Genomic DNA, 27,596 nt, shown 5'->3' on the forward strand with positions numbered 1-27,596 from the left:
TTTTATAGAAGATGAAAGTATGTCAGTTTGTTAGTGTGTTAGTGTTCCAGGCTTTCTCATGCCCTAAGAACCCAACACAAGCATCTTCTCTACTGTTTAAATCATTGTATGCTGCACCCTGTATCTCCTCTTGGATTCCCAGTCCTGTACTGAATATGATGTTAGCTGGATTTAAAAGGAAAGCAATTAGAATATACTAATTGATTCCAGACATATGAAGAGCTAGTAATTTACATCCATTTCCAAATAGTTGTAAAATATTTTTTTGCATTTGAAATAAATTCTTCAACTATACTTTCAATTGGTGACAGTTCAGCCACCAATGACAACCAACTGTGACATCAAATGATAACTGTGATATCACTGTTATCATCTTAAGGTACCACTCTGTTACATGCAGTACATCACTGACTATAAAACGTTTTTTATATGATCAGTTTCTGTACTTTGTTTCCAACTCTTACATACCTATTTATTTATTTAGCATATAGTAGGCTTGCACCTGGGTCTTTTGTTGTAGCTGGCTTACTTAATAACTAGAGCTGTACAACATGAGCCACAATTCTAGTTTCAATTTGTATTGATTAATTGGATTTGGAATCTTAAATGCTATTTTACTGGGGCTGGTTTTCACCTACAATGCTCAGATATCAGCTTCCTGAACAGCAAAGACTGCAGATATGAGCTCCAACAATTGTCTTAGTTCCAACTCTTATTCTTGAATATTAGTACTTTTTAGTACCACTCAAATGGTGTCCATGGTGATGTTCAGTTTAATGTATTAATTAATCTAATTCTTTAGGCATAAGATGCATGTTGGTTACCTACTTGATAAAAGTTTTAATGCTTACTTGAAAAAAGACAGTTCACGAGTATAGTCTGGTCGTTATCTAATTTCTTTCTAGATCAAAACAAGTGTGTCCCTGCTCATTACAATGCATGGTAGATTTTGGTTGAAAAAAATTAGTTTGTAAGGACAAATTATCAATATCTTCAGGAAAGGACACAAAAAATTCTGCTCAGCTACAAGGAAAGGAATAAAAATTGAGAGTGTAAACATTCCCAACCATTCTGGGAACAAAGAACACTCTCCTATTATTCTGAAATGCCAAATATTTCCAGTGATAAGGTTCTTATTATCTCTTTTGTGTAAAAGCATTTCTCAGGTACTCCATCTCTGCTAAGCTTATCTGTACATATTCTCTGTATTTCAGTCTTTGAATGTGTATTTCAGAAGATTGTGAGTCCACACCCTTAGTTCTGGTCGGATTACATCAAGCAAGACCTGTAGTTCCTCCACACTTTCAATAGTTCCATAACATCTAGTCACAGAAAACAATGCCTTGATTTTCCCTGTGAAAAGTATTATATGCTGTTAAGAAAAAAAAAGCAGCCCAAACCTAACTGCCATCTTAACAGGAGCTGAATTAACACGAGCATTCTCTCTCTCTCTCTCTCTCTCTCTCTCTCTCTCTCTCTCTCTCTCTCTCTCTCTCTCTCTCTCTCTCCATATATATAAATAGATATATATCTATATATATGTATATATATAATGCATGTAGATGTGTATATATATATATAAGCTAAGTTTGATATTAAGACATTTTACTGTGTATTTGACAGATCATTCACTTTGAAAAAAGTGCTCCCGTTTTCCTGTCACTTACCTTGATTTTATTGTGGGAGTAGGAATCTTAGTGAAACAAAGGAAGGTCATATAGGGTGTTAAATGCAAAATAACTGCCATTGCTTTCTTAGAGGATAAGTTTTCTATGAAGTAACTGTCATCTGCAGCTAAAAATAAGTTTATCCTTGTGTCCTTTTTCTTAACAAATTGATGCATAACCTAGTCAGATGAGTGAATACACTGTTACATGTATATGACCACACTTGGAAATCAGAGGATAAGAAATTTCTGACAAAGAAATTTCAGTTTTGAGTTATCAATGCAGATTGAAAAATTAATGTGCCCTGTTCTCACATTGAATATAAAAATCCATCTATCAATCCATGAAGAATTCTATGAAGTTTCTTTAATCTGTGTTTGTCCAAGAAAAAAAAAGGTAGAATTCTTTCTCCAGGTGTTCTAGGCTAGAAGATGGACATAAATATTTTATTTTATCTAGAGATAGATTTTTTTTGCCAGTTCTGAGGCTTGAACTTCTTCTGCGGAAAGCTAGCACGAGCCACAGCACCACTTCTGGCTTTTTCTGTTTATATGTTACTGAGGAATCAGATCCAGGGCTTCATGCATGCTAGGCAAGCACTCCAATACTAAGCCACATTCCTAGCCCAAGATAAATATTTATAAAGATAAAGGATGACATGAACATCGCATTTGAAAATGAAAATAAGGTTAATTTAGAGAAGTTGCACATTATAAAATACAAATGCTTTATTTTAAGAAAAAAATTTAAAGTTTATTTTCATATCTATTGATTTATCTGCTTAATTTTACTTAAAATGTTATTGGTATATAACTCACACAACATGTTATTAATCTAGGTCAGTGTTTTTGAGTGTATTCACGATTTTGCAACTATTATCCCAATCTTATGTGTTTATTATATTCCCCCCCCAAGAAATCTTTTATTTACTAGAAGTCAAGTATTATAAATATGGATAATTATCCCAGAACCTGGGGAAGTGTAAATTTTACTCTCCATTCTATTTCCACAGTTTTCTGTTCCAGATATTTCTTATATCTTTGGTAATTGGCTTCTTCATGATCATAACATTCTCAAGGTCCCTCTGTGCTTTCCATACACTGTTCAATATTTTTATTCCTAAGTATTATTATTGTATATACTATGTTTTATTCATTCATCTGCTAATGAGAATTTATTTCTACTTTTGGGCTTTTATGAATAATGTGGCTATAAACATTTATGCATATGTTTTTATGTGAACATACGTTAATTCTGTTTGGGTGATTGTCCAGCTATATGGTGATTCTGTATCTAATTCTTGAGGAAATATCAAATTGTTCTCTATGGTGTCTACAGCATTCTGCTTTCCTACTATGACTAAGTGGGGTTCCACTTTCTCCATTTCCTCATGAACACTTTTTACTGGAATCTGTCCAGCTACTTAGGAAATAAAAATATTTGGACTGAAGTTGCAAGCCAGCCAGGCAAAAAGATATTGAGGTCCTTCCTCACAAAAAGAAGCCACATGTAATGGATAATGTCTCCAATTCTACCTACATAGCAGGTGGAAGTAGGGGGCGTGTAGTCTGAAGCTGGCCCTGGCAATCGTACAGGATGCTACCTGCTATTGTTGGTTTTCTTGATAATGGCCATTCCAACTGGGGTGAGATGGAATCTCACTATTTTAATTTGCATTTCTTTTATGTCCAAAAAGATCTTTAGGACTATTGCCATTTATTAATTAGGTTGTTGTTTCTTTGAGGATGTGTTTTTAGGAGGTTTAATTTTTTGATCTGTGTATATTTTAGATATGAGGCCTTTGTCTAGTAACTTACTAGCTAGTAACTGAAAAACAAACTAAAGCCAAAAGGATTGTTGGTATGACCAACATCATCTCTAAGAAGTGTTAGCCAGATCAGAGAAGAAGATAAAATAAGCCAAGGCCAATCCAGGAGGGTGAGCTTGAATAATTCACAAAATGTCAAAAGTATAGAAAATAAGCACAGGAGACAGAAAGAGAGCCAGAAATGAAGTTATCCCTGAGCTCTCTAATTGAGATGATGCAAATGATACAGACTACTCATGAAATGTGCTATGGAATAGTAGATTTTAGACTCATTCATAGAGGGGTGCGTGGCAGAAGAGAGGGACCACTAAGAAAAGAGTCAAGATTCAAGTTCAAAGGTATGTTTATATTTAAACAGTGCAAGTGGAGGTGAATTTTCAGAGTTGAGGAAACAGCACTATTTTTTGAAACCAAAGAAATCCCTATCAAGACATGGTTCACAGAGATCAAAAACAGAGTGTAAGTATTAATTGTAGCCAAAATAGAGATGCAGTGTTGGTGACTGGTTACAATGATTTGGGGGAGAAAGAAAAAAGTATCCCTACATGAAAATAGTAAGAAATAAGAAGTTGGCCAGGGCAGATTAATTTAGGCCATTTTCTATGTCCTGGTTGCTCACACCTGTAATCTTAGCTAGTCAGGAGGCTGAAGGTTTGAACATAGCTTGGGCAGGAAAGTCCATGCAACTCTTATTTCCAATTATCCACTGAAAATCTGCAAGTAGAACTGTTGCTCAAGTGGTAGGGGAGAATGTTGGAAACAAAAGAAGCCTTTTTCGTAGACAGATGTAAAGGGACAGAAGTTATTTTTAGAGAAATTTTGATTTTGGTTACAGACAACATTAAGTAGCTTTTTGAATGATCATTATTTCTTTGACATTTATTATGCACATATTGTATCCCAGGAACCAAATCAGAGTTTCTGCCTGGAATTTAATTCTCACTACAATCTATAGGATAAAGTAAATTGACTGCACTTACTGATGATAAAACTATAGCTTGGCATTTAGATAAATTACATGCAAAAATGAGGGTATGATTTCAATACAAGTCAATCTAGTTTTGCTCACAGTCATTCTAATAGTCCTTGTTGGTATTAATGTTGTTTACAAATTAGATGAGGATATCCTGTGGAGTCTGAACAGTGGATGATCATATACTAGACTTTTGATGTGTTTTCATTTCCAAGAATTCAGTCTAAGGTAGGCAAGAAAGGTTAAGTATTTCCAGTTCCTAAATTTATGTCCTCAGGAATAGAAAACCATGCAATAAACTCACTGAGACAATGCAGTTTCTTCAGTTCTTGGCTTTGTTCTCCTCCAGTAGGGAGCAGCACACACCACCATATGCCATCATTCACTACCATGCACACAGGAAGTACTGCTGGGTAAAAACAATAAGCACAAAGAACTTCTAATAGCCATAATCCAGGAACGACTTTGTGAAGTACACAGACTGCATAATATAATATAATATTATATTATATATACTTTAGTAAATAGAGCTATATTGTCAATCCTAAGTGAATATTGAACTAATTATAGGTTAATGTAAAAAATCAACTCTTTCATTATAAAACACAGTTCTTAAAGATCACAGTAATACAGTATGATGAACTTTGCACAAACTTAGAAAGTTATACATTAAAGGTTTTCTACGATCTAAACCTTTGAAATATGGACAAGAAACTACTATTTTCATTGTCTATGGAAAGGACTGTGGTATTACTGCTATATGGCATTTATTTTTATATTTAATAGAACACTGAATTATGTCATATTTTGTTATAACTATGACATAAATTATGTTTGCTGGTTTGTAAATTTGCTTCCTATTAATGTTATTACATTAAATGCACTGTTAATTTTTCTTAGTTTGATAATCAATACTGAAACACAGAAGAAGAATGTTTGTTATGAGACCATTGTCTGTTGTATAGCTAGTAAAGATCTTCTCCCGGTTTGTAGGCTTTCTATTTCTAGCTATGTCCTTTGCCATAAAGAAGCTCTGAAGCTCTGCAGTTTAATTCAATCCCATTTATCCAGCCTTTCTTGATTTGTTGTGTTTCTGGATCTTTATTTAGGAAGTTTTGACCTGCGCTGAGGAGTCCTAGCATATCTCCTATACTTTCCTGTGATATTTTCAGGGTGTGTGATCCATTTGGACTTGATTCTGGGGCAGGATGATATATAAGGATCTAACTTAAATTTTCTACATGTATATAACCAATTCTGCCAGCACCATTTGAAGAGGCTGTCTTTCTGCCATCTGATAATTTTGGCTTTTTTAATGAAAATTAGGTGACCATAGGTCTGTGGGATCATGTCTGTGTCTTCAATTCTATTCCTTTGGTCCTTAGGCCTGTTCTTGTGCCACTACCTAGCTGTTTTTAGAAATACAACTTCATAATAGAGTTTCATCTTTACAATAAAATTTAAAAAATCATAATAAGAAAAACATAGTCTTAAGTGGATCAGGAAAGAAAATGCACTTTCTTAGCTCTTACAGTATTAAGTTTTAAATTTCTAGGGCTCAAATAAAGACATCAGACTGCATCTTCTTTTGGCAATATTGCTTCAGAGATGTTTGAATTTGAAGAAACATATTAAGTTAATACAAAATATGCATTATTTGAGGAATTTATTGGTATAATTTTATTTTCTCTCATAAACATTTTTACTTGATATCTATCTAATTATCTATAAGGTTATAACCAGTCTTTTTGTTATTTGTTCAGAATGAAATGATTGCTTTTCTTGTTAATATGAAAACTTCCTGATTGAAGATTTTGGTAGCGTCTGTTTGTGTACCTGCTTCCAGCTGACTAATGAATCCGGTGACCTTTGTTCTCATTAATAGCAATCACCTACTCCTCATATCTTAGTAATTGGAAATTTTGCTTCACTTCTTGCTTCAATAATTACATTCAAATACTAACTTTTCAAGCTGGTAATGTTGTGCATATCCCCTGATTCTCACATTTCTGTATGACCCCAGTGTGACCCTCCACATTTGAATATACCCCATATAGTCTGTCTAAATTTTTCTTTCCTTCCAGATGTTTTGTAATTGTTCTTATTTTTCTCTCTTACAAAAGAAAATATTAATTAAGAACAATCTTCTTCTTGAATTAGCTAGACAAACACATGACAAGTAAAAGCCTCTTAGTAATGGGAACAAAGTCTTCCTCCAAACTTACAGAAAGCAGAAAGCAGATTGTATTGGGAAAATCATGATCTGAACATACTTTTATTGAATGAAGACATGTTAGAAAGTTGACTAGAAGAAGAGGGAACATAAATAATTCCATAATCTTTGTAACACATAAAGATATATAATTATTTTGAATATGTAAAGCATTTTAATTTGATTGCATTATTTCTATCACAAGACTGCAATTATGAATGTAATTTTAAGGTTTTAACTTTCTGTAATCCAGTCAAACACAATAAAAATATGTTAACTATGTATTTCAAGCTTACTATTAATGAATCAAAATCAATAGATGTAGTTACTTATTCTTTTTATTATTATTATTTTTTATTGTGAAATACCGTACAGAGGACTTACAATTACATGGGCAATATAACGAGTACATTTCTTATCAAGCATTGTTGCCTCCTCTTTGTTTCCCCTTCCCATCCCTTCCCATCTTCCCCCTCCCCCACCAGATCCTCCCCCCTACCCCACCAAGGTTGTAAAGTTCATTTTTTGACATAACGACTGGTACATCTCATTGTTGCAATGGGTCCACCTGTATCCCTAGTTAAACGGTTTGTTTTTGCCCTTCCCCTCCACAAATTATACCAACACCAAATACAGTGAAAGCAGTGACTTATTCTTTTTTTTTTTGGTCTGGTCGTGGGGCTTGAACTCTGGGCCTGGGCGCTGTCCCTCAGCTTTTCAGCTCAAGGTGAGCACTCTACCACTTGAGCCACAGCACCACTTCTGGCTTTTTTCTTTTTGCTTATGTGGTGCTGAGGAATCAAACCCAGGGCCTCAGGCATGCAAGGCAAGCACTCTACCACTGAGCCACCTTCCCAGCCCAAAGTAACTTATTCTTAACACAATTCAAAAGGTAGTTTCTAATATTAGTAGATTTCTACCTGTAAGTAATTAAAGAAAACACACACAATCTAAGCCAAGATCAGAAAGTCACCATGAGAGTATATGGAGAGTATATGGAACAATTGAATAAATAAGAATGAAAGATACTCCCAGGAAGGATGAAAAAACATCTTTATCCTTGTGACTGTATACTGACTGTAAATGGGAAGAATTTTCATGTAAAATACTCTTGTGAAATTATCCATGTGTGTATATTCTTTAATTCCAAATCTCAGTTTATAATTCTCAACCTTGAATAAGTTTAGCTGTGTAAGTATGGACCCACAATGATTTCATAGAGTAGGTAGGCCTCAAGAGCCTACCCTAGTTTTTATTCTCTCCACTGAGTAAGAAGTAACATTGGGTGCTTCTGTTTTCAGGCTTTATTTCAAAAATGGCATCAAATTGAGATAGTCATCGCAGTGTCGCCCAAGAAAAGGACTACAAAAGGGTCTCTCAGGCACATCAGAGACTTAATGTTCTCTCTGGCTCCAAAACTATACACCATCTTTGAATGTACTAGTGTTTAATGGATATAAATAAAAAATGAATAGTAACTTGAAACAACACAAATTTATCTTAAAATTTCTATGTGTCAAGAGGGAAAATATTTGTAGGATAGATTTTCTACTCAGTGTCTAATCAGTCTGAAATCAATGTGTGAGCCAATGTAACATTTTTATTTGAAGCTTAAAATTATCTTTAAATTACTCATGGTTATGGAGAGAATTCAGTTTCAATGGGCTCTATGAAAAATCTCTTCTGACTCAAGTTTACCTCCCCATTATTGCTTTTATCTTAGAAATGTTCTCATGTTATACCCAAAAATACATGATAGTGTAGAGAGGTGCTGGTGACTCAACCTTTAATCCTAGATGCTCTGGAGGCTGAGTTCTGACAATTGTAGTCAGTAAAGTCAGCAAGTCTCTTATTTCTAGCTAACCAGGAAAAATCCAGAAATGGAGCTACAGCTGCAGTGGTAGAGTTGTCAGCCTTGAGCAAAAAGTCAAGTGAGATCATGAGGCCCTACATTCAATCTGAAATACTGACATTAAAAAATATATCGATTTGTGAGAGAACAAGGAGACATTTGAGTCCTGTTTACAAGTTCAAAGGTGTTTACCTCACAGAAGAACAAACTGTAAACTTTTTCCACCCTCATCTATAATCTTCCACCCTCTCTGCTATGATGTTTACCTAAACCATATATATGTTTGTGATTCTATTTTAACTAATGTACTCAAGGGAATAAGGGGCAACTTTATCTCCTTTCTCTGTTAGAGGTATTAAAATTGTTATTGAAAATAAAACTGGAAGAGAAAAAAATAGTATACTTTGCTTTTATGTGTGCTTCAGAATGTATTGTAAAAATTTTCTTCATGATAATATACTTTACAAATTAAACTTACAGGTCATTTTACCGTTAGTCTCTTGTTTTCAGTAAGTAATGATAAGAAGCTCATTAAACATTACTTGAACAAATTTGCTATCCCGTAACTTTGATTAAAACAGCACCTCTTATCTTTTTATAGTGACATGATGGGGTGATTATAAAGTATGTAGCATTGTATCTTTTTGACATTTACATAATCTGAATTTCTGTTTGAATGTTAATTTTCTCTCTAGCAGTTTCAATCATTCTTACTTTTTACTTGTAGTTACTGAGTGGAAACTGTGAAACATATGATGTTAAAATGAGTCACTTTCAAATTCTACTGGTAATCACTAGAAACTACAAAGTTCAGATATTTTAATGAACTCTGTTTTTCCCACTACATTTTACTTTTATAAAAACCCACAAAGTAATCAATATTCTTCTCTTTTAGTTGAATAAACTTTGTTTAAGGAAAGATTATTTGTTGGAGGCTAAATTCTACCTTGGTCTGTTTCCAGCTATTGTAGCTGAACAACACAAACATTTATTTGTTATCATCCTGGAGGTGAGGAAGTCCAAGGTGCAAAGGTTCAGGATGACGAATGACAAGAAACAAATGCTTCAGCTCAGATCAATCCACCTATTTGTTTAAAGCTGTAGATTTCTTGGTTTATGCATCTACCCTTTTACCCACATTTAATCTAAATTGCTCCCCCCACCTCATAGAAAAACAAACAACAACAACAACAACAAAAATGAATGCCACACTCCAAATGCTGGATTTCTGGTGGTTGATTGGAGATACAAGTCTTAAGGACTTTATTACTCAGATTGGCCTTGAATTGCAATCCTCAGATTGTAGCCTCCTTTGTAGCTGGGATTGCAGGCATCAGCTGCCCATGTGCCCACTTCAAGCTCTTTCTTTCTTACTAATGTATCTCTTCAGGCAATGTCATTCCTATCACCCCATTGCCAATACAATGTATCCTTGATGATTCACAAATGATTAGCACCAGTCCAGATGGCTCTAAGTTCTTTTTTTTTTAATTAATTATTTTTTTATTGTGAAAATACTGTACAGAGGGGTTATAATTACATGGGCAAGATAATGAGTGCATTTCTTATCAAGCATTGTAGCCTCCTCCTTTGTTTTCCCTTCCCATCCCTTCCCATCCTCCCCAGCCCACCCAGTCCTCCCCACCCCCTTCCTCCCCCACCAAAGTTGTAAAGTTCTTTTGGACATAACGACTTGTACTTCTCATTGTTGCAACAGGTCCACCGGTATCCTTATTTAAATAACTTGTTTTTCCCCTTCCCCTCCACAAATTATACCGCCATCAAATACAGTGAAAGCAGGGGTTATACTGTGGGGGAGGGACACACAAAGCAACAAAGAAATCATCTTATAAATGTGTTAGAAACAATCACATGAAAGAAAAAAAAAAACATTTGAATACATATCTTGGGGTTCATTTCCCTAACATCACCTTATTTGACCTTTTCTGCTTGACTCAGACATATACTAGATATTGCAAATAAGGGAAACCATGGGACCTATGTTTCTTTGGGCTTGGCTTACTTCACTTAATATAATTTTTTCCAAGTCTTTCCATTTCCTAACAAATGGGGCAATGTCATTCTTTCTGATGGAGGCATAGAATTCCATTGTGTATATATACCACATTTTTTTGATCCATTCATCTACTGAGGGGCATCTGGGTTGGATCCATATCTTAGCTATAGTAAATATTGCTGTAAACTTGTTCAACCACTTTGGAAAGTAGTATTGAGGTTCCTCAAAAGACTCTACAGAGAGTTCCCCTATGACCCAGTAATCCCACTTTTGGGCATTTACCCAAATGTTTACAAACAAGACCACACTAAAGCTACCAGCACAACTATGTTTATTGCAGCATTATTTACTATGGCTCTAAGTTCTATACCAGAATTTTCATCTGTCCATGCAGCTCGAGGAAGGCATCTCTCTTCATTGCCTGGTCTTCGGCCATTCCTATCTCCTTTCTTATTGAGGTCCAGTAACCTCAGTTACAATCCCAATGATTTTTCTTACTTCGGGGGCCTTTGCACATGTACTTCTCATGTTCTGGAATAGTTTCCTGATTCCCTTCATCTCATTATTGCACTGTCATCCTCAGTTCAATTTTCACTATTAAAAGTTCTTATGTTCCCTCTGATTACTGCTAGCATTCTATGTTCTTATGGATATATATTCATTGCTATCATAGCACACATTCTATTTAATTTTTATTGTGACATTCATTTATGTAATGGCTTTCTGTCCCATAGACTAGGAGCTCATGAAGGTAGTATTTGTGTTTGGTCCAGCTCACTATTGAGCCTAGTGCCTAATCTATAGTAGGTGAGTAATATTTGCTGACTAAAAGAGTAATGGTATGATGCTGCGATAAACATTGTTGTGCTGGTAGCTTTAGTATGGCCTCGTTAGTGATTGTTTGGGTAAATGCCTAAAAGTGAAATTGCTGGGTCATAAGGAAGCTCTATGTATAGTCTTTTGAGGAACTTCCATACTGCCTTCCAAAGGGGTTGAATAAGTTTGCATTCCTACCTTCAATGCAGTAGTGTTCCCTTTTGGCCACATTCCCTCCAGCATCTGTTCTTATTAGAGTTCTTGATTATAGCCATTCTAACTGGGGTGAGGTGGAATCCCCAATGTTGTTTTGATTGGCATTTCTTTTATGGCTAGAAAAGTTGAGCATTTCTTCATGTGTCTTTAGCTATTCTTATTTCCTCTTTAGTGAAGTCTCTCTTTAAGTCTTTAGCCTTCTTATTAATTGGTGGTTGTTTGTTTGTTTTTTTTGAGGAATTATTGTTGGGGATTTAATTTTTTGAGTTCTAAGTATATTTTAAATATGAGACCCTTGTCCATTGTATGGCTAGTGAAGATCTTCTCCCAATCCATGGGTTTTCTGTTGATCTTACTTGCTATGTCCTTTGCCATGCAGAAGCTCTGCAGTTTCATGCAATACAATTTGTCCAACCTTTCTTTGATTTGTTGTGATTAAGAAAATTTTGGCCTGTGCCAAGGAGCTCTAGAGTTTCTCCTATTCCTTCCTGTAATATTTTCAGGATGTATGCTGTAACTCTGAGCTCTTTGATTCATTTGGACTTGATTCTGGTGCAGTGTGATATATGGGGATCCGGCTTTAGTTTTCTAGAAGTGGTTAACCAATTTTGCAAGCACCATTTATTGAAGAGGCTGTCTTTCTTCCATTTTATTCACAATATCTAAGATATGGAACCAACCCAGATTCCCCTCAGTAGATGAATGGATCAAAAAATATTATATATATATATATATATATATATATATATATATATATTTCTATGCCTCCATCAGAAAGAATTACATTGCCCCATTTGTTAGAAAATGGAAAGACCTGGAAAAATTTATATTAAGTGAAGCAAGCCAGACTCAAAGAAACATAGGTCCCATGCTTTCCCATATCTGCAATAACTAGTATATGTCTAGGACAAGAAGAAAAGGTCAAAAGCTATGTACATATAAACATATAACCTGATACTAAACAAAATGAACCCCAAGATAGGGATACAAGAGGTTTTATCTTTGCTGCTGTTTCTTTAATGTACTTATAATGTGCTATGTGATTTTTTTGGTTTCTTTATATGTTCTTTCCCCATGGCATAACCCCTGATATCACTGTATTTGATTCCAGTGTCCTGCATCCTGTATATACTTTTTCTAATTTGGGGAATGGAAGGGAAATAACAAAATGCTTAGATAGGTTACAGGATGACCCATTGTAATAATGAGATGTACAAGATAGTATGTTGAAAATGAACTTCACAACTTTGTGTGTGTGTGTGGGGGGGGGGTTATGAAGGTGGGTAGGGAAGGGATGGTAGGGGGAAAAGCAAAGGAGGGTGTAACAATGCTCAATAGGAAATGGACTCACTACCTTGCTGATGTAGCAGTAACCCCTCTGCAAAGTATCTTTACAATAAAAATTATACAGTAAGAAAAAAAGAATAATGGTATGTCTTAAGATTATTGGGGTTGGATGAGACCTGTATCATTCAAGTGGTTTCTCTGGAAATACATGGCTTATATTCCTTACCACACTGGGCTGCAATATTTTGAAAACAGACTCTACTTTTATCCAATCCTATTTTCCTCAAATGTACAAGCTTATTTATGCTAATTATATCACATTTAAGTTGAATATAAGTAGAAGTAAAACTGAATATAAATCAGCAAATAATTTAGAAAATACATGTACACATACAATCAGCCTGAAATAAAATCAAGTTTATGATAGTATTAAACAACTTTCCTTTTTTTCCTGATTCATATCTACACTTGAATTTCAACTGACTCTTACTTTACTATGGACAGTAAAATGTTTTAACTCTTGGATGGCTTGAGGTAAGAGATACATTAGTTATGGCTGAAAGTTGATTGTGTGCTTGGATCTAATAACATGTGATCGATCCTCATTCACTGCAGAGCAATTGGATCTCACGAATTTTGCTGTATGGTCTTTTGGGAAATCTCTAAATGCTAACATTTTTCTAGGTTCAAATCTGTGGGTTAAATTATCTGGAAAATAGCTAGGTCGGGGATGCCCTGTTATGATTATTACAACATCATGTTAGTGAAAAATTAGAGTGTCAAGGATGAATTTTTCCCAGATGAATAACATCACACTGATTTTATATGAAGTGACAAGTCCATTCTTAGAGAAATAGAGACCAGTTTCTCTTTTCTCAGTACTAAATCAGATTAATAACATTCTAATGGTTTCAATTTTGGAACATGGGTTAGGATTTGGGTCTAAAATTTTGTGACTTTAGACTATTTATCTTTATGTTTCAGAATTTAAGGTGGACATCTTTATTTCATGTTCAACTCATCCTGGAGAGTCAGGAGAAAGTCAAGTCTAGAAAATTTGAGTGACTTCTCTTTACCCATTTATTTTAGTTTTATTTATTCAACTTTTCTTTGTCTTGATGTAAAGTGACTCCACAAATATTTTTATAATAACAGGCAAACTCAACCCAGAATCGGCTACAGTTCTGACAATTGTAACTTTTCAGCTACCTCTGTGAACTGTCAATCTTTATTCGTAACCCACATCCTTGTAAGTACTGCCCATTATTACCTTACTAATACTGCTAATCTAGGATACAACTCTTATCCTTATTTTATACAAAAAGATTTTAAGGAGGTAAGGATATCTCTTCCAGTCTACATAATTCACAAATATAGGTCAAGGTGATCAGGCTAAATATACCCCAAAATACCCTTTCCTGGTACCACTTTCCTCGATTTAAGTTCTCTACACAATAAGGAAGAGACTTTGTACTTCTCTTCCTTCATCTGTCTAAAGATACAGTGGTTTTCTCCTGGTAACTCATAGTATCTCCTCATATATTCAAATCTCTATAGTAATTATGAAAATGAAAAATGAAAACTATCTCCCTAAATTAAAACCCTGAATATCATTATATTACAATGCAGTAATTATTTTTCATCATCATGATTCTAAGACATTTAGATAAGGATGAACTGTGTTGATAATATTCTATGTAAGAAAATGATTGCACTATTTATTATGGCTTAAGGTAATGGGTTTTCTTTTTAAGGGGTATCTCATTGTGATATTTTCATGCATATATATAATGTACTTTGACAAATTCACCCCTCTTTTTTGTTAATTTTTGTGTTTTTTGGGGGGGTCCAGTAGTGGGTCCTGAACTCTGGGCCTGGGCACTGTCCCTCAGCTCTTCAGCTCAAGGCTAGTGCTCTACCACTTGAGCCATACATAGTGCCACTTCCGGCTTTTTTCTTTTTGCTTATGTGGTGTTGGGGAATCGAACCCAGGGCCTCAGGCATGCAAGGCAAGCACTCTACCACTGAGCCACCTTCCCAGCCCCAAGGTGATGGGTTTTAAAGGATCCAGTCTTGTTCTAGACTAAAAATACTCTTTAAATTAGACCTCCCATCATATAGCCAGATGACCAAATATAATGTCCTGTGGATTCTAGACAAGGCAACTTTATCATATTCTATTCACATACTTCTATATCAAAACAAGAACTTTTCTATGTTACCTGTTACCATCCATATTTTCCTTATCAAATACCCCTTTTTCGCACAGTGAGAAAATATGGCCCTACACAATTAAATTGTTTTAAAACTTCAACATGTTTCCAACACAGTTCTAGCATTTTTCATTAGATTAATGCCATGAATATTATGTGGATATTTAATCTGTCATCCTTCTCAGTGTGGAACACTGCTAAGGGGCTATGGGCTCAGTCCTGTTGTTATTCTTCACAACAGTAATCTAAGCAGACATCAGCAGGGCCTTGGCAGAGATGGAGTTTGAAGATAGACCTCTCATGGAGCAAGAGATTAGTGTGAAGGCAGAAAATAACAGACAAGCATTCAAAGTAAACAGATTGTTTTAGCATGTAGACATCCCATTGAATTTTATGGCCTGTTATATAATTATCAGAAAATGGAATTGTGTGAGTTGTCTTGGAAGTGTCATTGCATTAATAGATTACAAACTGGTTGTAATCTGGTCTGGTCATAATACCTGGGGATGATTTGCCTTTAAACTCCCTTTAAAGAGAGAAATTATAATATTTGTGTTTTGGGAAGATAAATGAAACTGAGATATAGCACGCATTAAGTATGGGAGTTGTTCTTTTATTGAATTTCTTATTGAAGAAAACCTAGGGGGGGAGGGAGGATGGGAAGTGATGAGAAGGGTAAACAAAGGAGGAGGCTACAATGCTTGATAAGAAATATACTCACTATCTTGCCCATGTAATTGTAACCCCTTTGTACAGTATTTTCACAATAAAAAAATGGAAAAAAGGGAAAAAAAGGAAAAAAAAAGAAAAACTAGTAATTGTATATAAACTTTACAACTTTCCCAATTAAATGTGAGTTTAACAAGGACTAAGGCCAATGGAAGTTTTCTCTATTTTTTTTAAACACCATATATTTAGCAAGGGCGCTTTCAACCTTTGTGCAGCATTAGAGAATGTCATTAGTTAAATTCCATAACAATATTTGTCAATAAGTAAACAAAAATCTCTAAGACATTTCTAAGCTTTAACACTTGGTAAGATTAAGGATGTGCAATAGGAGAAACCTGAAAACAATAAATGATATCCTTAAAAGTATATATATGTGCAAAGAAGTATACACACAAGCACATGCATACACATATACATAATTTTATGTTCAACAAAAAAGAACACAATGAAAGCTTATTAAATATTTTCATTTTCAGCACAAAGGCATGCATATTATATATTTTATATAGAAATTTTGTATCATAAAACACAATTCAAAAACTTCTTTATTATTCTACTGATTGTCTGGGTTAAGGCTATATATGACAGTGGTAGACTAGCTGCTGAGCCAGTGTGAGTTGCTGAGTATAATCTAAAGCTACCCCCTTTTTCTGGAATGTACATACCTATGCTTAGTGTGTTGTCATTTTTGTGTACTCTTCCTATGGCTTTGGAAGAAACTATGAGCAATGCAACAGGAAATGTAGATGGTCAGGGAGCACACTGGGTGGATGGGTAATGAAGACCTCAAAGCCAACGCCCTTCAAGGAGAGTATTTCCAAACAAACAAAAAGAAAAAAATTACATGTTGGGATAGTCAGCCAATGAGTAGTGAAAAGTTAAAAAGATGTTTGCCAGTGGATTTAGACAAAGTTGATCTCGTGAGGTAAAATGATACGAGACCATGAAAATCTGTAGCACTGGGTAGTTATTCTGCATCTTCATCATACATATGTCTAAGGATATGAACAGGTTAACTATGTATGGACTCACTGTGGACAGACAGACTCACTTACCCTAAGGGAAATAAAACTGGTTCTTTGCTGCTAAGGTAATTTTCATTGGTTGTACTTTATGTGAATGTGCTCTTCAGTGTTTTCAATGGAATGAGGCATTCAGATTTTAGTTAAATAAAATAATTGCAGCATAGAGGACCCTTTTCTCTGGCATCCTGGATAGTGTTTCTTGTGTAGTAAATTTCTCTAAAACAACAGGTAACATAGGCTCCAAGATCTTTTCAATACATCAAGATATAAATAATCTCCATCAGTTTTGGTGTTTTAATGGCATTAAATGTTTGACCACGTTTTAATTTTTTTTCTGAAGAGAAAACTGTCAAGAGTACACATTTAAAGAAATAAAGTCAGTCATATGTATGTTTGGCTTTAGCATAATCTAAACACTTTAGAAAAAAATCTTTAAAACAAAGCAATAAATTTGCCTGTGCTTATCACATATCATCCCTTTTCTGAAAATATTAATAATTAGGGGATCATTACTGTCATATGAAATAAGTTAAGGTCTTTTTATTTTGTTTTCGCTTTTTGTGACTCTATTTACTGTTCTTTTTCTAATGAAAAGTGTGTTGGTAGCACACTTTAGTGATGGTGGAAATGCCACTTTCCCCCTCATTATTGGGTGGAGTGGTGGTTGCACAAAGTTGTAATAAAAAAGTAATGCAATTGTTCACATTTTAGCAAAATGAAATTTTACTTAGACTTAGTGAAAGGAAACACATTAGTAAGCAGTTAATTGATTACAACATATAAAGCATAGTCATTGCCAGATATCAAATTATGTTTTCCTCTTCTTGTTAAGAGCTAAGCTGGGATCCTAACACATTGGTTGAAACAATGCAGATGAATGGAAAGATATGCTTTGTAAAATTAATGGTGACTTGGATTTGAGCAACAGTTTTAAAATGACAGAATAACAAGATCCTAAGAAGAATGTATATCTATATAGTATTACAAATTTAGAGCTGTTTCAGTAGCCTTGTGAGTCACCAATTTGACTAAAACATTGTATAATATAATTATCAGAAGTTCACATATACTACTGAGCTAGAAGTACAAAATGAACTATGATTCTTAAGATGACTTTGTTATCTATTTCATTAAGGTTATTGGAAATTCAGATTTGTGTCTGCAACACTGGGATTGAAAAACACATGATGTAAGTGTGCCCCCATGTGGCTATAGAATGATTTGTAAGAAGATCGAAAATTATTGGAAAGAGGCCTTCATTTGTTCATACCTGTAAGTGCAGAATTACACCAAAGCATATCCAAAGCATAGAGCTGTCTCCTACTTTTTAAATTAGTCTTCTGTACAGAATTCATATTTGCATATAACATATCAGATATTTTATATCTGTAAGACATAAAATCTCAAACATTGAGAGTGAAATGGTAAAGATGTAGAAATCAAGTCTTTTGTTCTTCATGTTTATAGTATCTATAAAGTAAAGCTTGATGTTTCTCTGATGGTATTTTATTTTATTTTATTTTTATTGTAAAAATACCATACAGAGGGGTTACAATTACATGGGCAAGATAATGAGTACATTTCTTTTTTTTTTAATTTTATTTTATTTTATTTGAGAACACACTGTACAGAGGGGCTACAATTACATGGGCAGGATAATGCATACATTTCTTACCAAGCATTGCAGCCTCCTCCTTTGTTTACCCTTCACCTCCCTTCCCAGCCTCCCCCCTCCCCCCATACAATTATACCCCCCTCCCCCCCCACACCGACATTGTAAAGTTGGTTTTGACATGACATTTTGTACTTCTCATTGTTGCAACAGGTCCACCTGAATCCTTAAACGACTTGTTTGTCCCCATCTCCTCCACATGTTATACTGACATCAAATATAGTGAAAGCGGGGGTTACACTGTGGGGGAGGGACATACAAAGCAACAAAGAAATAATCTTATAAATGTGTTAGAAACACATGCATGAAAGAAACGAAAACATTAAAGTACATATTTAAGGGTTCATTTTCCTAACATCACATTATCTGACCTTTTCCGCTTGATGAGTACATTTCTTATCAAGCATTGTTGCCTCCTCTTTGTTTCCCCTTCCCATCCCTTCTCATCTCCAGGTCTCCCCTACCCCCCCCCCCCCCCCCCCCCCCCCCCCCGCCAAATTGTAAAGATCATTTTTTGACATAACGACTTCTACATCTCATTGTTGCAATGGGTCCACCTGTATCCCTATTTAAATGATTTGTTTTGCCCTTCCCCTCCACAAATTATACCAACATCAAATACAGTGAAAGCAGGGGTTATACCGTGGGGGAGGGACATACTTATTTGCAATATCTAGTATATGTATGAGTCAAGCAGAAAAGGTCAGATAGGTGATGTTAGCAAAATGAACCCTAAGATATGTATTTAAATGTTTTTTTCTTTCATGCATTTGTTTCTAACGCATTTATAAGATTATTTCTTTGTTGCTTTGTATGTCCCTCCCCCACAGTATAACACCTGCTTTCACTGTATTTGATGTCAGTATAATTTGTGGAGGGGAAGGGGAAAAACAAGTCGTTTAAATAAGGATACAGGTGGACCTGTTGCAACAATGAGAAGTACAAGTTGTCATGTCGAAAACGAACTTTACAACTTTGGTGGGGAGGACTGGGTGGGGAGCTAGGGGAGACTGGGAAGGGATGGGAAGGGAAACAAAGGAGGAGACTACAATGCTTGATAAAAAATGTACTCATTATCTTGCCCATGTAATTGTAACCCCTCTGTACAGTATTTTCACAATAAAAAAGCAACAAAAAATCATCTTATAAATATGTTAGAAACAATCACATGAAAGAAAAAAAATTTGAATACTTATCTTGGGGTTCATTTCGCCTAACATCAACTTATCTGACCTTTTCTGCTTGTCTCAGACATATACTAGTTATTGCAAATAAGGGAAACCATGGGACCTATGTTTCTTTGGGCCTGGCTTACTTCACTTAATATAATTTTTTCCAAGTCTTTCCATTTCCTAACAAATGGGGAAATGTCATTCTTTCTGATGGAGGCATAGATTTCCATTGTGTATATATACCACATTTTCTTGATCCATTCATCTACTGAGGGGCATCTGGGTTGGTTCCAAATTTTGGCTATGGTAAATAATGCTGCAATAAACATAGTTGTGCTGGTAGCTTTAGTATGGTTTTGTTTGTGACCATTTGGATAAATGCCCAAAAGTGGGATTGCTGGGTCATAGGGAGCTCTATGTAGAGTCTTTTGAGGAACGTCCATACTACTTTCCAAAGTGGTTGAACAAGTTTACACTCCCACCAACAATGTCTACATCCCCTCCAGCATCTGTTGCTATTACACCTCACCCCAGTTAAAATGGCTATAATCAAGAACTCAATAACAACAGATTCTGATGGTATTTTGTATTTAAACAGTTTGATGGGTCAGAGAAAAGAATGTAGACTAAGATAAGTCAAATGTTGAAGAAGCTTGTTTGTCCATTCAATGTGATGTGCATGAAGACTGATGTGTTTACAGTATGTGTGGATTGCTAGAATCTTAATCTTAAATATTTATAATAAATATTGGGAATATGATAGAATATAAATACCTTTTCCATAAAACATTTTATAGAGCTAACAACTTTTATGATATGTTGACATGGCAGTGTTATTTCCCAGTTAATTATAAATTTATCATGTGTTTGTTCCTACTTCCTGCTCATACTCACAATACATAAAACATAGTATTAAAAGAGTTATTTTTTCTTTTACAGTCTGGTAATACTACCTGAGAATCTTTGGGGTCATTAACTTGCATTCATGTTACTGTGGGATAAAAAACAGACAATGGCACGCCACTGTATATCACATTATTAAACACGGTCTGGTGTATGACTTATCAAATATGTTTCCCCTGTATTATTAGGATGATGCAAAAAGATATATTACTGATGTGTACTTTTAAGGGGAAATATGATTTTAATGATTTTTAAAGGAAAAGAGTAACTGACAAAATTGCATTCATTTATTTTGCATATGCAATTTCCCATTGACAAGAATATGTGAACATTTTACTGGCAGTCGTTACCTTAAGGGGTAATTGACTATGAAATATTATCTGTGATTTTTTAAAAGTCTCTATAGATCCAGAATGTTTTCATTCTTAGTAACAGTTAATAATTGTCAAAATCTGGACAATGGAAATGCTTTAGAAGACTCCATTTTTATTAATGATTGAAAATAGTCTACTTGCAGAAGTTCAATTCCAAGAAATTTACATACTGTTTTAGTTACGAAAATACATTGGATTTTAGACCAGAGGCACCAGAATTCTTATCCTCTGTGTTCCCAAGAAATTACCTGGATACAGAAGAAAATATATGAATATTTTTTGTGAAAATCCTAGGCCTTGAATGCTAGTTATCTCTCTAGAGAAGTCAGTATCTATTAAAACTAATCAGAAAATACCTTTTTCTTTCCTATCTTGAAAAACATACATGAGGAAGCACGGAAAAGGAAAGAACTGATTAGAAAAGCCCGCAGTCCTTCAGATTCTCTTTGATTATTATATCTGTAACTGCATCAAACACAAACTTGACATTTTGAGTATCGGTAGCACAGGTCATATGGGAATAAATTTCCTTATCTTCTTTCTTTAAATTTAAGTCTAGAAACTGGTTCTTGATGTAGTTCCCTGCATCTTCAAATGTATTTGGCCCTTAAAAACAAACAACACAAAAGAAATAAACATTAATTATATCATCAATTTTTAGAATGTTACGCTGAATGCTGCGATTTGATGGGGTAAGCATTGGAAAATCATTGGTAAGTATTGATTAGTAAATAGTGAGAATTCGTAGAATCTCCTTGTGATGGATCTATGCCTTCCTCACTGGGGATATCTAGGGCTAAAATGTAACTTCTGTATCAAAAAGATCACAATATAATAGAAATGCTAATTAATTTTCACAACAGAATGAGTAATATAAGCCAATGTTTACATGAAATGCTGTAGGCTTGTGGTTGTGTGTGCATGTGGCAATCTGAATGAGAGAAGTGGAACCTTAAGATACAGTTTAAAAAATATGAAAAATGAGTATGAAGTGTATGAGTATGTATGAGTATGAGTATGTATGAATGTAAGTGAATGAGTATGAAGCAAAAATATTCAGGGAGAAAGGCTTGTAGGCTTAGGCTTTAGTGGAGCTGGCAAAAAAATTGAAAATAGATCTAAGGATCTGATCAAATGGAAATGAATGATATTGGTAAAGGAATAGGGGAATCAAGTTGAATAGAGTGTCAGACTATAGGCTGCAACACCATGTAAACAGAGGTGCTGAGGTGAGATGGGAAAGAGAGGAATTTCAGACTCCCATTTTAACGGAGTAATAATATGATTAAAGCTGGGTAATAGGACACACTGAGTTAATTGGGGGTAAAGCAAAAATATTGTAGGGAGAATAAATGTATAGTTAGCTAAAGGTGAACTATGATTGGGTTTATAGCAGAATATACCTTGAAGAACTCAACAGAGGAAGAACTGTAGTTTCCTAATGAGGTGAGCTTCCCTCACTTTATTATTATTAAGGAGAATTCACTTAAGAATCATCTTCAAAAACACATATCATAGCTTGGGTGAGACTGTGACTCAGTCTTAGAGCACCTACTCACCTTGCATGTATAAGGGCCCTTGGCTCAAGCCTAGATATTAAAATATTAATTAATAAAAAATAAAAATAAAATGACACAACATGGCTAAAAACCAAAAACTCCAGCAAAACCAAATGTTCACAAGAGAATACATTCATTGTTGGGAGTAGAGATACTGGTTTGGCTTGGAAGGCAGTTTGTTATTTCACACAAAGCTATGTACAGTCTTAGCACACAAAGCAGCAATTGTACTCCTAGGTATTTACGTAAAAACTGAAGTCCACAGAAAATCCTGTACGTGAGTGTTCACCGCAGCTTTTTCATAATTGCCAAATATTGGCAGCAACCAATATGTTCTTCAATAGGTGACAGGATAAACAAACTGTGGTCTGTGCATGTTCAGAATAAAAGGAAATGAGCTTATCACATCCACAGAAAAGCCCAAGAAGAAACTTAAATGCAGTTCTGCCTATTTGATATGCAGTGATTTGTGGGAATTACTGATAGAGAGGGTAGAAAAAGGCAGAATGTGTGAGAATTTGGGGATGCTGAAATTATTTTATAATACTCCAATAAAACTGTAATCTGGAACTGAAATGTCCCTCATAGGTCTATGTGTTGCTTATTGCCCAACTTGGCATTGTAAGGTAGAGATGGAAATTTTAAGAGAGAACTGGTAGAGGGTGTCTGGTCACTGAAGATGTGCTCTCCAGGGGATTGTTGGCTATTCCTCTTTCTAGTTTGTTTTCCGGATGCCTCAAAATGAGCTCCCTTCCTCTGCTGTATATGCTTACCACAGACGCAAAAAGCTGCAGAGCCAAATGACTGCAAAACTCTAAGCCAAAATAAACCTTTCCCCCTCTAAAATGATTTATCTATGGAGTTTTATTATAGTAACAGAAAGTCAGTTAATGTAGTTGATCAGTGATGTTAATTTGGCAAAACACAATTCCACAGGGAAAGTAACAAACTTTTTTTAACTATAGACTTTAGTTAATAATGTGTCAATATGAGTTTAACAATAAATATGTCACAGAAAATTCCAGAATTAAAGGTTTTAACAACAAAGAGAACTATGAGAAGGATGAGGGGGAGTGCAGAAAAGAATTCTGTGCATTGTGTGTGTGTGTGTGTGTGTGCGCGCGCGCGCGCGTGCGCGCGTGCGCTTATGTGTGTGTCTGTGCTGATGTTGGGCTTGTACTCAGGGCCTACATGCTGTCTCTACATGATTTTTCACAAGGCTAGCACTCTACTACTTCAGCAATATCTCTGCTTCTGGCTTTTTGGTGGTTAACTGGGGATAGAAGTCTCATGAATTTTTCTGCCTGGGTTGACTTTGGAACTGTGATCCTAGATCTCGGTCTCTAGAATACCTAGGATTAGCCAGGCAGGTGGTTCATGCCTGTAATACTAGCTACTCAGGAGGCTGAGATCTGAAGATTGCATTAAAAGCCAGCCAGGGAAATTGCACAGGACTCTTGTCTCCAATGAACCATTAGAAAACCCACAGTGGTTCTGTAGCTCAAAGTGGTAGGGCACTCTCCTTGAGGAAAAGGAGTCGAGAGTGCCGGGTCCCAAGTTCTAGTCCCATGAAGAACAACAAAAAAGAATAGCTAGGAGGGCTGGGAAGGTGGCTCAGTGGTAGAGCACTTGCCTTGCATGCATGAAGCCCTGGGTTCGATTCCTCAGCACCACATCAGCAAAAAGAAAAAAAGCCGGAAGTGGCGCTGTGGCTCCTGTGGTAGAGGGCTAGCCTTGAGCTGAAGAGCTGAGGGACAGCGCCCAGGCCCAGAGTTCAGGCTCCATGACCGGCCCCTCCCCCCCACCCCCAAAAAAAGAATAGTTAGGATTACAGGCATGAGACATCAGCTTCTAGCTTGAATTCTGCTTTATTTATTTATTTTCAATGAATTTTTATTGTTATTGCAAAGATGATTACAGAAGGGTTACATGTATATAAATCAGATAAAGAGTACATTTCTTTTTGAACAATATTATCTCTTCCCTTGCTCTTTCCCAGTTTTTCACTCTCATCTCCACCCATAAGTTTTATAGTTCATTTCTAATTAGTGTCTAGTGAGTATCACTGCTGCATTTGTGCACCCTTTGTCTCAACATTTCTGTGTCCCCCTGAACCTCCCAAAGACAGAAAAATGAACAAACAAAAGAAAAAGAAAACAAAAATAAAACGACTAAGAAAAAAACTTCATTTCTCCTAGAATTCGTTTTAATAAATATTATTTTATATGATCAGATGCACATAGGTATTTGGGCTGCGTTCCTCTCCTAAGAATAGCCTCCATTGTTCTCACTTTGTCTGAATGCCTAGAAAACTATTTAAATCATCGTGTCCCAGTGTATTTTTTAACCATCCAGTGTTTACTTGTAGTTGTTGTTTTTTTTTTTTGGCCCTAGGACCTGAATTCTGGGCCTGGGTGCTGCCCCTCAGCTCTTCAACTCAAGGCTAGCACTCTACCACTTGAGCTATAGTACCACTTCCGGCTTTTTCTGCTTATGTGGTGCTGAAGAATCAAACTCAGGACCTCATGAAAGCAAGGCAAGCACTCTTCCACTGAGCCACCTTCCCAGCCCCATTTACTTATAGATTTATAGACACATTCTAGCCACCACATATGATGGAATCGATGCAACCTATGTTTCCTTGGGTCTGGCTTACTTCACTTAATATATTCTTTCCAAGTCTTTCTATTTGCAAAGATAAAATATTATTCTTTCCGTTGGAGAGTATAATTCCATTGTGTATAGATACCACGTTTTCTTAATCCATTTGTCCACTGAGAGGCATCTGGATTGATTCCATATCTTGGCTATGATAAACAATACTGCAGTGGACATGGTTGTTTTGATAGCTTTAGTATGGCCTTGTTTATTTTCTATTGGATAAATGCACATGAGTGGAATTGCTGTGTCATAGGGAAGCTCTATTTTTAGTTTTTGAGCAACCTCCAAACTGCTTTCCAGAATGTTTGAACAAGTTTACAGTCCTACCAATGGCATAAGAGGTTCTTTTGGGCCATATATCCAAAAGCATTTGTTACTGTTAGTTTTCTTAATAATGGCCATTCTAATTGTGGTGAGGTAGATCAGACTATGTATTTTAAAAAGTTCAATGTAAAATTTTAAAACTTTTTTCTTCTTTTTTTGCGTTTTTTATTGTAAAAATAGTATACTGAGGGGTTACAATTACATGAGTAAGGTAATGAGTACATTTCCTATCCAGCATTGTTACCTCCTCCTTTGTTCTTCCCCTACAAACTTTTTTGTACTTCTTTAATTTTTGAGTGCATTGTAATTTGAGTACATTGTAATTTGATTCTGCTGTCCTGCATCTTGTATATACATTTTTCTAATTTGGGGAGGGGAAGGGAATTAAAAAATCCTTAAACAAGGATACAGGATGACCCATTGTAACAATGAAATGTACAAGACACGATGTTGAAATGAACTTTAAAACTTTGCGTGGGTGGGGAGGGAGGAGCTAAGGAGGTGGGGAGGAAAGGGATGGTAGGGTAAAAATAAAGGAGAGGGTAGCAATGCTAGATAGGAAATGGACTCATTACCTTGTTTATGTAACTGTTACCTCTCTGTACACTATTTTTACAATAAAAATATATATTAAAAATAGAAAGGTTAAAAAAAGTTTAAAAAAGTAAAAAAAAAGAAGAAATGCTCAAACAAGGATAGAAACAAGGATAAGCAAAGCCACCAGCACAACTATGTTCATTGCATAATGCACCACAACCAAGGTATGGAATCACTTCAGATGTCCATCAGTGGACAAATTGATCAAGAAAATATTGTATACACACATAATAGAATTTTACTCATCCATGAGATAGAATGATATATCTAGAGAAAAAATTAGGGTAAGTGAAGTAAGTCTGGCCAGGGAGATAAAAGTTGGTTGTTTTCCTACATCTGTAGAAGCTAGGATTAGCTTATAAACATGTAAGTAAATATGTTAGGTGAAATACAATATATACAAATACATTAACTGAAATAAGATAAAGACAAGGGAGAATTTAGTGTATTACTATTGTAAGACAAACTAAAAGTTCAGCAATATAAATGCCAGGAAATATGTACTTGGGTGTAGGAGTAGGTAAGGTGTAGGAGTAGTCAAGGTGTAGTCAAGGGTGTAGGAGTAGGTAAAAAACAAGGAAAATGGGGGGGGGGGATGAAATCAAGAATTCAATGTATATGCTATGAAATTAAGAACAGCAAGGGAAGTGGTGATTTTGAATGGATGAGTGAGAAGGTTGAAAGGGGTGACATTTATCAAAAGACATTGGATTCACAAACTGCTTTGCTAAATGGCAACTACTTTGTACAACTACTTGAAAATAATAAAATAATAATAAAAATGCCTGAGCAAACAATTGAAATAAAGGAACTTATATCTCTATAAACTCAAAATGGTTCTAAGAAATCAATGTTACTATTTAGTGAATGGGTAGACCCTCTTTATTTAGTTTGAAATAGTAAGTATAGAATCATTTAGCAAATATTAGGGCATCTATATTTAATTTAATATAAGCATATAATTATGTTTTTATTTAAAACAAGTATAAATTCATAAATAACATAATATCATAGACCCTTATGTATTAGCTAGCATAAATATTTCTTTCTAGCATAATATCTGTCTTTATAATGTGGCATACATATCTATGCCAGGCTCTTAATATAATTGGACTAACACATGTATTTGAAGAGTGAAATTGAAATGTTGATTATTAATAATGGATCATCCAATACCATCCAAATATTTACAGAAAGTTTCCTCTGATGGTAAAACAATCCTTCAATGGAACTTGACCCTACTAGACTGGCTAACAAGATTGACACTGAAATTCTGGGAAACCAGAAAAAAAGTACCATTTTTCTCAAATTCATTCATGTTAACCATTTGAAAAGCTTCAGATACTGAAGGGCCACTGAGATCTTATATAGCATTATAAGTTTTTGATAGGATGTACAATAAAAATACCTGCTTAGAATAAAGTCTTTCTATTACAGTGTTGGTGATAATGCAGTTTGCAGTGCAATTTGATGTATTACACAGAGGAGTAACTCTTTTT

The 27,596-nt window shown here is 35.1% G+C and overlaps 1 protein-coding gene across 1 annotated transcript in view; it reads right to left on the bottom strand.

Annotated features, from left to right (window-relative positions):
* Positions 1-21,371: 21,371 nt before the first annotated feature.
* Positions 21,372-27,596, bottom strand: part of Gnat3 (G protein subunit alpha transducin 3) — a 40,120-nt gene continuing 33,895 nt past the window's right edge. Inside the window, exon 8 of the mRNA XM_069997264.1 lies at positions 21,372-21,562. Within this exon, the coding sequence (XP_069853365.1) occupies positions 21,372-21,562 (191 nt within the window). The remainder of the gene's footprint in view (positions 21,563-27,596) is intronic.

The sequence above is a fragment of the Dipodomys merriami genome, unplaced genomic scaffold (genome assembly GCF_024711535.1).
Source record: "Dipodomys merriami isolate MVZ:Mamm:240054 unplaced genomic scaffold, mDipMer1.0.p SCAF_5, whole genome shotgun sequence".
Lineage (NCBI taxonomy): Eukaryota > Metazoa > Chordata > Mammalia > Rodentia > Heteromyidae > Dipodomys > Dipodomys merriami.